Raw genomic sequence first — 14,383 nt, forward strand, 5'->3', positions numbered from 1 at the left:
GCTCTGATACCAACTAGAAATGGTATGAATGTATTGATTGATGATTGTATTAACACATTACACTTCTTTATATAGGCTAATTCTAGCACTATTCTACCTACTAATTTCCACTAATTCACACCAACTATTCCACTAATTTCCACTAACTCCAACCACTAAACTCCACTAACTCCAACATAATCCTTCATATGTTTGTAATCTTGTTTTCTTTCAGAAGCAAGACGTAAGATGAAATCGAAACAGATCAATGTCACTATTTGTGCTCTCTTCATGCATATCAGACCTAAATTCTAACCCCAATTGGAAACAAAAACACAGGTTTCTCATGAATTGCTAGTTCACCTCATCTACCATACTAAACTAGATGAAATTCAGTCTTGAATGGGTTAAAATCGTCGGACGTCGATGTTCCCGCCAAAAAAAAAATGCCCCCTTAACAAACTTGATCAAATTTTTACTGTCTGGCTGGTAAAGCCATATATTACTGCGTTAACTTACCGTTGGAATTATTTTTTTATTTTTTTATATATCCGAATTTTTCATCAAAACATAGTGATAAGTGTGAAACTAAATCGACTCCCGCCACCCACAGCGGCGGTTAACCATGCCTCTCTGCTTCCTCTCCCCTCGCCTTCCTCCGCCGCTCATCACCTGCCGCGTGTCCCACTCCTCACCTCCTTCTCCGTCACCGTCACCGTCTCCACCGTCTCTCTCACTCTCAGTGAGCCCTAACTCAACCCCGCCGCCGCCGCCGTTAACCTGCGCCCTCCACTGCCCTCACTTCGAATTGTAACTCTCCTTACCCGACTCTCTGTCTCTCTCTCTCTCTCTCATCCCTAACCTTCTCTCTCCTCCTCAGCTGACTCTTATCCGTTTTCAGGTGCTCCGGCTGTACTCACGAGTTCAATCTCCACCGTCCGGCCGTCGTCGACGAAGCTACGGAGTTCTTCAAGTCCCTCGGCCTCTCCGATTTCACATTCGACAGTTGCAAACTGGTAGCTCCCTTGCTATTTTCTACTTCAATTTCACTGATTTAAATTTTGATTTACTGAATTTGAGTGTTGATTTGATGTTGCTGATTCTAGTGGGGATGGCGGTGCCGGGCGAAACTGGCGGTTCGCGGCTCGCCGGAGAGGCCTCTGATAGGGCTGTACCAGGAGGGCACTCATAATGTGATTGATATTCCTGACTGCAAAGGTACTCAATGCCATTACATTTCTTTACTCTCTTTCATTTCCGCAGTTGTTTTCTGATTTTATGTTATGAATTTGATCTCTTTGTGCAGCTCATCATCCTAATATCAACTCGGCGGTGGAGCTGCTCAAGAGAGGTATGCTCTCATTGTTCTGCAGCTACACTAAATCCGCTGTTTTGAGGTTTTTCGTTAGTTTTGTGTTTTGATTGTTGGCTGTTTGTATGATTTTCAGGGATTACTGCATTAAGGATTGAGCCGTATGACGAAGATGAGGGGACTGGCGATTTGCGATATGTGCAGGTGAGTGGTGGAATGCTAAGTGTGGTGTAGTATGTAAGTTTTCGAGTGATTGAATTAGTGAAGGTTATTGCAGATGGCTGTGACGACATACAGTACATCTCTTCCTGCTGCTGAAAGATATAGAAACGGTTAGTAGCCGGCTTCTATTATATGATTCATGTGTTTCTTAGAGTGAGATACACGGGCATTAAATGTGTGTGTAAATATGTTTTTTTACAGGAACAGTGCAAGTATCTTTAGTATGGAATTCGCGAAATGAAACCTCCCCAAATTCAGAGAAACTGCAATCCTTGGCCAATGTGAGCTAGCTCCTTTACTTCCTGCATTTTTGAATATTTTCTTTTAAAGATTTACATTGATGTTTAGTCTGTTTGCTGGTTCCCAGTTTATATGGAGGAATGGCGGGCCGAAGAACGATGTCCATCTGATCCACTCTGTGTGGGCTAACTTTCAGACATCGAGTAACAATGTGAGTCGAGGGGCTATCAATTACCAGTCTTGTTTGGGTGGTCTTCAATTTACAATTTATCACCTGGTGATGCAGATAATCTTTGGGAATAGATGGAGACATCTTTTGGGAGAAAGAGACTTTTGGGAACATGTGGGAGGAATTGACATTTCCTTGGCTCCATCCAGTTTTGGCCAAGCTAACACACGGGTACTTGTCAAAGTCTGACAACTGAAGCTGTTTGATATGATTTACTTCATCATGCAATATCTCCAGCACTTATAACTCTAAATATAGAGGAACCACGCCCACCTGTAATCTTAAGATTACTCCGAAGATAAAATAATTGTGTCTAGCTAGAGGCTGAAGCTGTATCATTTGAAATATTAAACATCAAGAATCTCGATTGACCATTTTGACTGGAAAACATTTATTTTGACACTTCAATCTTTTGGAAATTTGGAAACATTACCGATCAGTCTTCAAATTAAAAAAAAATTAACTGAATGTCAGTTTATTCCAGGCATTTGATACCCTGCTCCGGAAGCTACAAAGATACGTCCCTCTTGGAGCATCTGTTGCTGACTTGTATGCAGGTGCCGGTGTTATCGGATTATCATTGGCTGCTACAAGAAAATGCAGGCAAGAATTTAAGAAATCTGTAAATGTACCATATGAAACTCAGAAATCTTGAATTTTATAAAGTGAAATCCCAATTGTTTTCTAGGTCTGTGAGATGCATTGAGATTAACAAAGAATCAAAGTTATCCTTTGAGAAGACGGTTGAACGCCTGCCAAACATAGAAGATAGCAGCATCAGCTGGCATCATGCAGACACTTCTAAGGTTAATAACAGTCGGAAAGCTTATGAATTATGATCATATGTTTTTATGAGCTTTTTCACACATGGTTTTACACATGCAGCTGAGTGTCCTTTAAATTGAAATAGTGTTTAATTTGCTATTTAATATGTAAATTCTTGAAAGGTGAAGATATTATAAGGTGTACATTGGAATTGTCATGGTTTCTTGGAGATCTCTTCCTTTATGACTACTGAGCAATGGTTTCAGAACTAATTCTATTGTTTCTAACAAATGAACTAGGAACCTCTTTCCTGGATCATGGGATCAGATGTACTTGTTGTTGATCCTCCTAGAAAGGGTCTGGATATATCTCTTATTGATGCATTGCGGAGTATATCTTCAATGAAGGATAAAACTAGGACATCATCTGAGAGGTTAGACCATTTCTGTACTCAATTAAGGACCTCATAGCTGGTTTGAGGGGAAGCTGTTTAACTCGATGTAGTTTATATTTCATATGTTTCAGTTCAAGCTCAAAGGATAAGGATGAGAAGAGACCATGGATGCTACGTGCAAGAGAAGATTCAATTCAGATTGGAAGCAAAATGACTTCAGAAAATAGCAAAGTGTTGCCTAAAACCCTTATTTATATAAGTTGTGGATGGGAAAGCTTCAAAGAGGTATAATATACTTGCTACAAGGTTCCTTGTGATTAGATTATATTCAACTATGATTATCCCATTTGTTTGGTAGGTTTGAATGTTACCATATTTTTTCTGTTATCTAATTAGGGGCTCATATCTCAACAGGATTGTGAGGACTTGTTGTCAACTAAGGGATGGCGCTTGGAAAAAGCCCATGGCTTTAATTTTTTCCCTGGCACACAGAGGTTCTTCTTTTACCCTTATATCTTCCAATATGTGATCTCCCTTATAACAGTACAGTTGCACGCATTTGCGTATTTTGCATGTTTCTTGTTCACTGAATGAGCATACTAATTAAACATTAGTTCATGCTAATTGGTGTTGGTGCATTAAACCTGAGTTACATGAAAGCCAGCCTAATTGCCGTATCAATTTTGATTTTAGAATGGCCATACAGTTCCATCATATTTGCATTTCATACATGTCTTAATTTGAGTTTTTTTTTTCTTTTTCCCAATTTGTCCGCGGCAGCATTGAGGTTTTAGCTGTGTTCAAGAGGGGCCAAGCCGTAAACCCAAAGAAAAAGAAATCAGGAAAGAAGAAGAAACACGTGTGAGAGATTTGGAAGTTAAACTTTGCTGAGACTTTTTTCCAGGGTTTAGAGTAGAGAATATAGTAGGAAGAGAAAATAACAAAACCAATTCTTTTCCATTGTTTCCACTCTCGAGGAAAAGAATTTTGTTTATCATCTCCTTACAATGTGTAAAATGAATAGTTACAAATGAATGAAAATTGCACACTTGTGCTATATCTATCTGACTCTCTGGAATTTGACATAAAAATGAACCAAGTATAAAGAAGAACGCAACATCTTTCAAGTTTGTTGAAGAGAAGACACTTTCAGTTCCTCTTCTCTCTGGCTTTGGGATTTTTTATATGAGGAAAGGCATTCAAAATGTTGTACGCTATCAGATCCTGCCTGGTTAAGATGCCAACCACTGGAGGCACCTGCAAATGGATCAGACACTAAGGTTAGTGATATCTTTAAAAAGTTTAAGCTCAGTCTTGTAAATAAGCAAAGTAAATGAGAATCCATTGATTTATTTACTCACCCCAGCTGCCTCGTACTTTGGCAGAATGAGCAAATGGCGGAGTCCCACTTGTCTGAAAAGAACCATAGCTTTTGCCACTGAGATGCTTTCCAGAACTGTAAAAGGTGTCGTATTGGTGAGTGGATGCAGATCGACATACATCTGCATTTCCTCGCTTGACACAGCCACCTCCTCAATCTTTCCTTCTCTTTCGGCTAATTCAACTGCGGTAAACTTTTCTCTCACTTCCCACTCCTCTGTTCTTCTCTTCTCCTTTAGGAACCACTTCTTCTTTAACACTTGGAGAAGGTGAGCTCTTAAAATTAGTCCATGTAGTTCTGTTGCTCCAACAGCTAGTCCTACTGGTGGCACAATTCCATCATCTACAACAGGGAAGCCATTATGCGTGGTGTTTCTGAGGACCTCCACAATCCGTTCCACCTTCTCAATTCCACGGAGGGTGACAACTGGAGGCTTGGCATCTGCAAGCTCACCGACATTCAAATTCCTCATCCAAGGCTCTGGATGTGCATCTAAGAAAGGTAGACCTTTTAAATGAAGTATAATCTCATAGATACTTGGATTGAAACAGTCTCCAACAGTTTTGGCGATTAGAAGGACAATCATTGTTATGGGCAGTAAGAGAAGGTTGTTGGTCAACTCTAGAAATATGACACATAGTGATACAGTCATCCTCATCGACCCTGCCATTAATGCAGCTGCACCAAGAACAGCATATAGCCCCTGGTCAATGTCTGTATACGATTTCATAGCAATACCAAGCATACGGCCATAGGCTGAACCCATAAGGATGATGGGGAGGAAGAGGCCAGAAGGCACAGCAATTCCAAATGTAAACAATCCTAAGACGCAGTAGAGTGCAAAGAAGATTAGGAGGTTGAGAGGGTGATATTCATTGGAAGTGTTTGTTGAGAAAATGTTTCGAACAGCATCATCATTAGTGGTAAGTAGCAGAGTAGCCAAGTCATTATAGTAGCCATCTGGGCAGTTGAACTGTTTGAAGTTGCCAGTCCGTCCATTAGTGGGGCAGACAGAATCTGCAAGTGAGGGATCACAGGCTGTGCATTTCGCAAGGAAAGGAAGACCGTATTGGCATGCAGAGGTGAAAAGTGATACACCAAGACTGAGGAGGATCTTGTGCATTTTCCCCTTCCTGCCGAAATGAGGAAATCAAGAAACAATTACTCAATGAAAGAATTCACACCTATATTTCTGCTGAGCACAAAGTGATTTGATTGCTTACTGATTTATGAGATTGTAGAGTCTGAGGACCTTATGAAGAAAATGATTGTACAAGCTTCCCAGAACTCCGCCAATAATGCCTATCGTAACAACAGGGATAACATCCATTAAACGGTAGGTCAAAGTTACAGTGCTGACATCAAACATGATAAGCCCTCCTTCTCCAAAAAGGCCACATTGCCCAGTGCTGCATATTTCAATAAAAGCCCTGAGCACAACCACCACAATGGCTGTGCTAAAGAAAGTTCTCCACAGAAGGGCACTCCTCCACCATGTTGCCACCTCTTCGAGAGCAAATAGTACACCACCCACAGGGGACCGGAAAGCTGCACAGACCCCAGAGGCAGACCCACAGGTAATGAGATCACGGCGATCACGGTCATTATTCATGTAGCGAAGCCAGCGCCATTTAACACGGTAATTGTCAGGCCCCCCTTGGCCTAGTAAGGAAGCAATGCAGCTTCCGATGTGCACCAGAGGTCCTTCTTTTCCAAGATCTAGACCCGCAGAGACGGCCCCAATGCTTCCGACTATCTGGTGAAACATGTAAAAGTCTTTATTAACACTTCATTTACTAGTAGTGCACTGCTCTGAATCTATAACAAGGTAGTCTGATAAAGCCTACAAAGATGAATTAACAAGATTCTATTTGATAACCAATCGTACTCACCTTGACAATCAATGTGGTGGCACCGAACATGTTAGGAGTATCAACTCCGTTAAGATAAGCTTTGATTTCAGGTATACCTGGTCCAGCCGCAGTGGGTGCGAAACACACGCAGAGAACAGCAGCAACTGTGGTGAATAGAAGATTTGCCACTGCTAAAAAGATGAACCCCATCAGGTACCTACATCACATGATCCGCAGTTTCCGTCATTAAATTTTCTCATCCTAGATAATTAGATATCTAGAACACAACGTGTAATCATTTCTGGATTGTAGCAGCTGGGGATCACTAATGAAGTACAGGGAATGCCGCAAACCTGTCATTGTCTATGTAATCAACCACAGCAAGAAGCTTGTAACCAGCAATATTCTCAACGGCGAGGTTGATGAGTGTGGCGATTAGACCAGTTAGAAGTCCAATCAGCAAGGCAAGCATCCATTTCAACAATATATACTGCAAGACTTGGACCCTGGATCTGCTTCTCCAGTCATGCTTAAACAGGTCATTCTCGTTGATCCTGCATCAAACGAACTTCAGTTCAATTGTGAAATCAAGACACCAGAATTTCAATTACTAAGGAAACAGAGAAAGTTCAGATAGTTACTCGTAATCTAGACTCTCGATGTGGGAGACTTTGGCTCCAACTAGAGCGAGTGGATTTGAAGAAAGTGTTCTGTTTCTGTTGAGAAGTGGCTGGACCAATGAATTGCTCTCTATATCTCTTTCTTCTATATGAACTTCACCTTCCATGGTCTGGGGAATTTCACCTTCTGCATGATGATTCGAATGTTCCTCCATTGAACTTGGAAGCTCCACGGAGAGAGACAGAGAAGTTCAGTGTGAGGCTGATTCTGCGTTTTGAATATAAAAATGGTGATAAGCAGAGAAGGTATCCCATGCAATATATACTTCTATAGTGCTTATATATTAATAATCACACATAGAACAAGTGTGGATATACACTTGGTCGATTTTGTACATACGTGACAACTGTGGCATTTCTGGCGTATATTAAATAGAAGGGGGGCATCTAGCGGCCGAAAATTCAATGATTGATGAAGGTCATGGATAGATTTTCATATGGGCAACGAAATAGGCCGATGTGGGATTTATTTCATATGGTAAATTTTCGAATATATGGCACCTTATAGATTATTAGCCTTGGACGTTCCCCATAAAATGAAGTTGATCTAATTAAAAAAAGCATTATGTGTTGCTTTCAATTTGTTGTCAATTCGTGATTGTTTATCATTTCTGTTTTCCTCATACTTGCAAGTAGATATGGATAGAATTCATATTCATAGAATGATCATGATCTTATCATCACTTTTGCCATCTCTCAACTTAGGATAGTCTTACAATACATCAAAACATTGCTACATTAAAAACTTCTATAAGACTGGCTTCGTATCGTCGTAGATTAGTTATAGACTTATAGATCAACCGAAACTCATTTACTGATACACGAAACTTTTATTTCTTAATATCGAACTAGTCTACTTGATGTAGCGATCGTATCAAGGATTGATACGTATGAGTGAGCTCAAAATGTATTGACAAACTCTTTGCTTGTTAGTTGCTACTTGTTAGTCAAGAACATTAAAAAACAAGTCGCGCACAAATCATTCACGCACCACGTTGGGGATACAATAATCTGTTGTCATTTTCTGATCTGAAAGCCTTTTCCGATCTGCATCTACAACCTCCCAAAGACAGATGAGCAATTCCACTTGGCAAACCAAACGTGTCTGCACCTGATATGTTAATCACCCAAGCAATCAAGTGGCGCGTATGAAATGTCCTCTTGAGGTGTTCCAAAAGCCATTTTATCCTATTGCTTCAACTATAAATATTACTCATCAATTTCATGGCCAATCAATTAAAAATGGGGGCTACAAATATGATCTGAATTGGTTGTTTCTTGTTCGATTCGGTGACATGTGGAGTATACAGTCCCAGTCCAACTCCCATGAAGCCATACCCAATCAGATAGTAGCTTTTAGTCACTACTATACTATGCCCACCTGGATAATTCCTAGATGATTGTTCATTTGTCTTTACTGTTGAAGTGTTTATTGGTCTGTGTAGGCCTATACTTTACCTTTTGCTCTGTGTTGTTTCTTTTAGATCTGTGTAATTATGCGAATTGGGTCTTCCGTAAAGACAATTTATTTTCAGGTACCTAGCCGAGAGTCAGAGACCATTTCAAGAGTAAACTTTGAAATAAGTATTGTGATAAATGAGCTTCTGTCAATTAGTGGCTGTAGTTTAGTGGTAAGAATTCCACGTTGTGGCCGTGGAGACCTGGGCTCGAATCCCAGCAGCCACACATGAACTATTTTTTGTTGTTTTCTTGGGTCAAAATCACTTTCGGGCCTTTCGGCTACGATATTTCTGTAGCTTCTGAACCATAAAACAATGCTGCTCATTTTACACGACACAATAATGATACTTCTGAGTTCTGGCCTAAATCATATCCAATATATTCATCATGAAAGGCAAAACGAGTTGGTAATTCTATCAAGGATCCGGATAAGTTTACTGTAGTTGGTTACTCGATCAATTGAACTATGATAAGATTTTTTTGTTATATTCTTAAGATCATACTGTCTGCGAATATATTTGTCTTAACCTTGAATAACTCATCAATAGTCATTCGCTGAATCGAGCATTAACTTCTTTAAACTTCATATATAGCTGACATACGTACAAAGGCGCGCAAAAGGACATATGCCATGAGAAGTCCATGGAAAAGTTCGCAGAATTTTATTTGCTTAAAAGATTTATATATAGCTAATACAAGAAAAAACGAATTGCATAAGAATGTAACAGTGATTATCATGCAAGCAAAAAACAATTCCCGACAAAATGAGACACAAGTTGTATTAATTATACCAAATTACCAATATATCAACTAGAGTTCAGATCATAGTCTTCAATTTATTCTTGACAAATTAAAGGCACATTCAATTACTCAAACTCGCACTAGTAATATAATAAAAATGCAGAAAACCATCAAAAATAGCATTCACTCCACAAATACTCGGAGAGTTGTCTCAAAGCTTCTTAAAATCTCCTTAACAAATATTTAGAGATGGAAAGAAGATCAACAAAAACACTATATATGTAGAAACTAAAACACCGGGCTAAAGAGGACGACCGGCCACTGATATTTTAATTTCCGTCGACGATCGATCACATGATGGTGCATTGGGTGTCTGCATCGTAATATCGGTTGCTCACCCCTAGTCGACTGATTCTCTATCTGATCGTAGCTCCTACTGAGAAGTTGACCATGCCCATAAGAATCACAACCATAATTGTTTCAGTTAGATCCGTAACCATAAGAGCTGCTACTTTAACGTTAGGGCCGTAACCGTAGCTAGTACTATTGGTAGAACTTACCCCCCCCCCCCCCCCCCCCCGAATCAACCTTAAGCAGCTGAGCATGCTTTCCAGATATTTTGCTAACAGTCTTAGCAGAGTGTATGGGTGAACCGTACCAGCAACATATGCGATTCCAGCTTGTGCATCAATGTAGTACTTCACTCCTGATCAACGAACACATTGTAAACTCAGTGATGATCATAATTGTATCAGTAATATATATTACTAATTTACTATATAACACAACCAACAACTGTTGAATTTCGTCTCTATCAATCAGGCTATATATAGCTAGTAGTTCATTCAGATCGATCTGATCTAGTGACGGACTAGCGTGGTAAAATTAACATATATGGTAGAAGTCTAGAAGACCTAGAGGAAATGGTTCGTTTTACAACAACATACATATTATTTTCTTTCGTAAAGATCCGTTTAGCCATGATCAGTCTCCCCCATGATCAACAGTTAGTGGATGGGTCTGTATCCGCGGCTACACTTGGTTCAATTTAGTTGTAGGGTATATAGAAAAATTTCATAGAAGATGTGAATGGTACGTACTAGCTTATATATGAAACAAAGGAGGTCGATCCTTTAGTTAGTTTTTACATTCCATATCATTCAATTAAGGAAAGTTGAGGATATAAAGTAGGCCGGTCCTATATCATTTTTTGATATTTTGTAGAACAAATGATCTTTGAGATAAAAAAAAAATATAAACACAAATTCATTACATTTCTTATTCAAAGTGTGATTTCTCATGAATACTAATTAATGTCTTATGTTGATTAATATGGAATGTCAGCACCATCAGCCTGTCTAATTTTCCGTAACAAGGTTACATAATATTGTCAATTAGTATACTTGGCGGTGGCCGTCAATAATTCTGAGATTTAATAAGATCGACTTAACTTGTTGGGTAATTTCCCTGCCAATTGGTCTCTACCATCGATGAGAGGAACCAGCTAGATAAGAAGATAACCATATCCCATCTTAAATTCTTAATTATGTATCTCTCATGGAGATACATCAATTTATTGTACCGTATTTTGTGCATTTATATAAAAAGATCAAGTCCTCCAAAGAGAAACAAATGTCTTATAAAAATGGAAGAGATTGATCGTCTGCTTGAATACTTACCTTTAATTGCTCAACATTCATTTCGTAATAAATGGAAATTCCAAAAAACAAATTCCACCCCTTCTATTGCTAGCTAGAAATCAGACCCATATATTTTTCTATATAAACCCCATTCCCGTTCGGAAGCTTTCATCTAGCTAGACCTCAAGGATATCATCGCCATATTCAGTGCATGTGTTAGGGTTTTCGGAAAAAAGAGTTGCTTGCTCTTTGTTTGTCTAATTATTCATGGCGGTCAAGGATGAGACAAAGCCAAAGATCCCCGGTCATGAGATAGTGAGTACTATGTCCCATGCATGTCATCCTTTCAAGATCTCATTCTTTCAACCACAAACTAAAACTCACTGTTCGTTATTTATCTCTCTGATTAACTGTACTCATGGTTTTGCAGACTTGTGTATTGAAGTTGGATACTAATACCAAGGGGTGGCACAAGACCATTTCCAAAGTTTTGAGAACAATCGAGGGTGCGTTTATATTTATATACCTATATCCGAATTGAATTTAGTTTTACCCCTAACTTTAATATCATTTTAATGTTCAATTATGTAGGAGCATCTTACAGTATTGATACAGAAACTGGAACCGTAACTGTAACTGGTTTGATCGATCCAAAAGCCCTTATGGCACGATTAGCCAAATCTGGGAAGCATGCAGAGCTGGTTAAGGTTGATTCAGGAATTCTTCGTGAGGCGAGGATGAAAAAAGAGCTGAAGCAGAAACAGTTACAAGAACAGCGAGAACATTATCAATATTATGCGCAATATGGATACCCTTATGGCTATTCTAATGGTTATTATCCTCAGCAATATGGATACCATAATCATAGTGGAGCAGGATACCCTTATGGAACAACAACACCAGATTACTACCGCAGTCATCATCAGCCCTACCCTAACTACTATCAGCAGCAGACAGTTAGGCCGACGACTACACCACCTGTACAACGATTAGGGTTTCCACAGCCACCACCGCCGATGGAGATACACCCGTTTTACGATCCGGAGACAAAGTGCACAATTATGTGATTGTTCGGAGAAACTGTGATACTCATTTTTTCACAATTTCAGATGTTGCTTTTGGTTAGTTTTCCTTTCTCCTCTCCACATGTTTATTAATCAGGGAGATGTTAAGGAGTTTTTGTTGAATGATTCTCCGAGTATTTGTGGAGCATCAATCTATTAGATTTGTGTTTTGGTGTGATCTGTACCTTCACCGGTCTTTCAAATTCCCATTTTGAAGCTGAATAATGTAAAAATCTTACGAGTTACTTCATGTTTCCTCCCTTTTGCACAATTATGCATGGATCGATCTTCCTTCAAAATTATATATTTAATCTTCTTTGGCTGCCATTGTGTATGTCTCGTCTTTTGTCTTCAAATTAATGAATATTTTAGGCTAATTCCGACAGCAATTACTGTAGGAAACAAATCCATGTTTGATCCGATGAGGTTACTGCCCTTTTTTTTATATCCAGTTATTCGAAACAATGTGAACAATGTGAACAGATGTTTACCATATTATACTATTAAGCTTTATGATCTGTTGCGAAACTTTGATCCTTTAAAATCGCTCGCACATACTTGAAAAGGTCACTTTAAGATTGTGCTGCTGAAGGAGGGGTTATAACTCGTGCATGCTGTGATTTGTGAAGGTAAATCAGTAATTACTAATGTTAGTCTTTGACTCTGGATTTTGGTAAATCATGGATGCAAATTATTTTCTAGAGTGAAAAACATAATTCTCCTGAGCTGCCCATAATGTAACTTGTATGCAATCATTCGTGACAAAATTTCATTTTTCAATATGCAAATCAACAGTTTGGGATCATTTCTTTACTACAAACCCCAGAGGTATGCATCAGTTAGAGTTTACCTTATTTCACAGATGGAATAAGCATTTCTGAGCAAACTGGTATCCAGCATTGCACCCTTAAATTCAGGAGATACTTCGCCAGTTTCAGGGATGAATTCGTATATACTGGCCTTTCTTGGTAATCTTCAGTAAATAAGTAAGAAAACTTTTGAAGTTTCCAAAGTGCTTCATAGTTCATACATCTCTAATGAAAGCAGTGACAATGTATTCTAGAATCCACCTTCTACTTTCTTGTGATTTATCCAAAAAATGTGAACTTTATCCCTCCTATAAGTTAACAGATTCCCCTAATCACATTGCTGTATAGTCGAGGAAAGAGGCAAATAACTAGCTAGTATAATTGTGTATTTTCAAAGTCTTTGCTACATTGTGATATGTTAAATTGTTAACTATTTCATGGGACCTAACCTGAAGACAAATCCTTACTCCTCAAATCCTTTTTTCTTCAAACACCTTTACCTCCTATGAGTTCCAGCTAACTAGTGCCCAGCAGTCGAAAAGGCAAAGAACAATATCTACTGACTACTGAGGATCCAATATTGCTAAAACATAACCATCTATTATCAGTCCCCTACTTCCTTTATGCCATTCAATCTCATCAACTCTCTCCTCAATTTATAAACACAGCATTTAGCACAAAATACACTCAATACTGATGCAAACATTAGAAACTCATAAAATGCAGTATGCACAGAGCGAACCGAAAGAGTAACTGAATCAAATTTGTGCAACTTACATGAACCAAAAGCCTCTCTAAATCAACGCGACAAATATACCAATTACCAACAAAAGGTATAATGTGGCTCAATAGGGTATGTCACCCTCAGGCATATCCCAGTTATCTTCGTCGTCATCACTCTTCTTGGCTACAGGGACGTCCTGCCCCTGCCTGGTCTGCATAAGCGGAGGCCTCGAAAAGGTACGCCTGATCATAACACACACACATGAGCTCATCCAACAAGAACCACTGAACTAAACTAACCAAGTCACTCACATTACAACTGCCAATTACAAATTCTACAATACAATGCAGTGCACTATATACAACTACAAATTGTGTTATGAATTATATCGGAAATTTCATTTCTGTAAATCAGTTCAAAACAGTGTTAAGGTCAAAGTGTGGGGACCTTCTTTTGTTGCGCTTAGCAGCATCGCGAGTTCTGCGCTTCTTCTCATCCTGGGTGTTCTCGAAGTACCTCCTCCTCTTAACTTCCTGGATGACGCCAGCTCTCATGACCTCTCGCCGGAACCGGTTGAGCAGCCGCTCCTCGGACTCGCCCTCGTCGACGATGACTTGAACATTGTAAGCCGAGTTGAAGAAGAGAGTGTTGGCATAGGCCAGAGAGGGGTTCATGACTGACTCCAACTCCGAAGAAGAAGAAGAGAAAGAGGGACCGGGTTGGGCAACAAGAGGGACGAAAGAGTCACGGGCCTTGTGGGTTTGGGAGAGATGGAGATGGGGAGGTGGGGGTTTGGTCTGGGAAGGGGGCTTTGAGGGTGTGAGGAAGGAGAGGAAGTTGCAGAGAGAGGATGAGGCAGCCATGGATTGAGTTTGGTGAAGATTGTAGA

General features: G+C 39.5%; 4 protein-coding genes and 1 non-coding gene across 7 annotated transcripts; 3 read left to right on the forward strand and 2 right to left on the reverse strand.

The window, feature by feature from the left end:
* The first annotated feature begins 575 nt into the window (after positions 1 to 575).
* LOC126798044 (uncharacterized) lies at positions 576 to 4,198 on the forward strand. 2 transcript variants are annotated; one of them, XM_050524865.1, is made up of 15 exons: positions 576 to 789; positions 881 to 995; positions 1,086 to 1,197; positions 1,286 to 1,330; positions 1,428 to 1,495; positions 1,569 to 1,623; positions 1,715 to 1,794; positions 1,881 to 1,964; positions 2,040 to 2,153; positions 2,467 to 2,585; positions 2,671 to 2,788; positions 3,047 to 3,180; positions 3,273 to 3,426; positions 3,538 to 3,635; positions 3,922 to 4,198. In XM_050524865.1, exons 1-15 carry the CDS (start codon positions 605 to 607, stop codon positions 4,004 to 4,006), a joined length of 1,566 nt encoding a protein of 521 aa, XP_050380822.1. In that variant the 5' UTR covers positions 576 to 604; the 3' UTR covers positions 4,007 to 4,198. The 2 variants fall into 2 exon arrangements, with proteins under 2 accessions (XP_050380822.1, XP_050380823.1); XM_050524866.1 differs by having other exon boundaries at positions 3,556 to 3,635.
* Positions 4,080 to 7,510, reverse strand: LOC126798043 (chloride channel protein CLC-b). Of its 2 annotated transcripts, none has more exons than XM_050524863.1 (6): positions 7,017 to 7,510; positions 6,729 to 6,929; positions 6,415 to 6,592; positions 5,746 to 6,278; positions 4,503 to 5,655; positions 4,080 to 4,398 (listed from the first exon to the last, which is right to left on the reverse strand). In XM_050524863.1, exons 1-6 carry the CDS (start codon positions 7,208 to 7,210, stop codon positions 4,291 to 4,293), a joined length of 2,367 nt encoding a protein of 788 aa, XP_050380820.1. In that variant the 5' UTR covers positions 7,211 to 7,510; the 3' UTR covers positions 4,080 to 4,290. The 2 variants fall into 2 exon arrangements, with proteins under 2 accessions (XP_050380820.1, XP_050380821.1); XM_050524864.1 differs by having other exon boundaries at positions 6,729 to 6,943; positions 7,017 to 7,163.
* Positions 7,511 to 8,669: 1,159 nt separating this feature from the next.
* Positions 8,670 to 8,741, forward strand: TRNAH-GUG (transfer RNA histidin (anticodon GUG)). The gene has a single exon. It is a non-coding gene; the product is annotated as a tRNA-His (tRNA).
* Positions 8,742 to 11,164: 2,423 nt separating this feature from the next.
* LOC126797474 (heavy metal-associated isoprenylated plant protein 32-like) lies at positions 11,165 to 11,964 on the forward strand. The gene is made up of 3 exons (XM_050524098.1): positions 11,165 to 11,212; positions 11,328 to 11,403; positions 11,489 to 11,964. Exons 1-3 carry the CDS (start codon positions 11,165 to 11,167, stop codon positions 11,962 to 11,964), a joined length of 600 nt encoding a protein of 199 aa, XP_050380055.1.
* Positions 11,965 to 13,440: 1,476 nt separating this feature from the next.
* Positions 13,441 to 14,383, reverse strand: LOC126799682 (30S ribosomal protein S21, chloroplastic). Its single transcript, XM_050526925.1, has 2 exons — positions 13,942 to 14,383; positions 13,441 to 13,736 (listed from the first exon to the last, which is right to left on the reverse strand). Exons 1-2 carry the CDS (start codon positions 14,355 to 14,357, stop codon positions 13,616 to 13,618), a joined length of 537 nt encoding a protein of 178 aa, XP_050382882.1. The 5' UTR covers positions 14,358 to 14,383; the 3' UTR covers positions 13,441 to 13,615.

This window comes from Argentina anserina, chromosome 6, assembly GCF_933775445.1.
Source record: "Argentina anserina chromosome 6, drPotAnse1.1, whole genome shotgun sequence".
In the NCBI taxonomy this organism is placed as follows: Eukaryota; Viridiplantae; Streptophyta; class Magnoliopsida; order Rosales; family Rosaceae; genus Argentina; species Argentina anserina.

What these genes read in the sequence shown, in the direction of transcription:
- LOC126798044 (XM_050524865.1), top strand. Translation starts at nt 605, where the DNA reads ATGCCTCTCTGCTTCCTCTCCCCTCGCCTTCCTCCGCCGCTCATCACC. An exon ending in CATTCGACAGTTGCAAACTG is followed by an intron (nt 996 to 1,085) that starts GTAGCTCCCTTG and finishes TGCTGATTCTAG; the next exon opens with TGGGGATGGCGGTGCCGGGC. An exon ending in TGCTGAAAGATATAGAAACG is followed by an intron (nt 1,624 to 1,714) that starts GTTAGTAGCCGG and finishes GTTTTTTTACAG; the next exon opens with GAACAGTGCAAGTATCTTTA.
- LOC126797474 (XM_050524098.1), top strand. Translation starts at nt 11,165, where the DNA reads ATGGCGGTCAAGGATGAGACAAAGCCAAAGATCCCCGGTCATGAGATA. An exon ending in AGATCCCCGGTCATGAGATA is followed by an intron (nt 11,213 to 11,327) that starts GTGAGTACTATG and finishes ATGGTTTTGCAG; the next exon opens with ACTTGTGTATTGAAGTTGGA. An exon ending in AGTTTTGAGAACAATCGAGG is followed by an intron (nt 11,404 to 11,488) that starts GTGCGTTTATAT and finishes TCAATTATGTAG; the next exon opens with GAGCATCTTACAGTATTGAT.
- LOC126799682 (XM_050526925.1), bottom strand. Translation starts at nt 14,357, where the DNA reads ATGGCTGCCTCATCCTCTCTCTGCAACTTCCTCTCCTTCCTCACACCC. An exon ending in GCTAAGCGCAACAAAAGAAG is followed by an intron (nt 13,737 to 13,941) that starts GTCCCCACACTT and finishes TGTTATGATCAG; the next exon opens with GCGTACCTTTTCGAGGCCTC.
- LOC126798043 (XM_050524863.1), bottom strand. Translation starts at nt 7,210, where the DNA reads ATGGAGGAACATTCGAATCATCATGCAGAAGGTGAAATTCCCCAGACC. An exon ending in CCACCACATTGATTGTCAAG is followed by an intron (nt 6,279 to 6,414) that starts GTGAGTACGATT and finishes ATGTTTCACCAG; the next exon opens with ATAGTCGGAAGCATTGGGGC. An exon ending in CAAAGTACGAGGCAGCTGGG is followed by an intron (nt 4,399 to 4,502) that starts GTGAGTAAATAA and finishes ATCCATTTGCAG; the next exon opens with GTGCCTCCAGTGGTTGGCAT.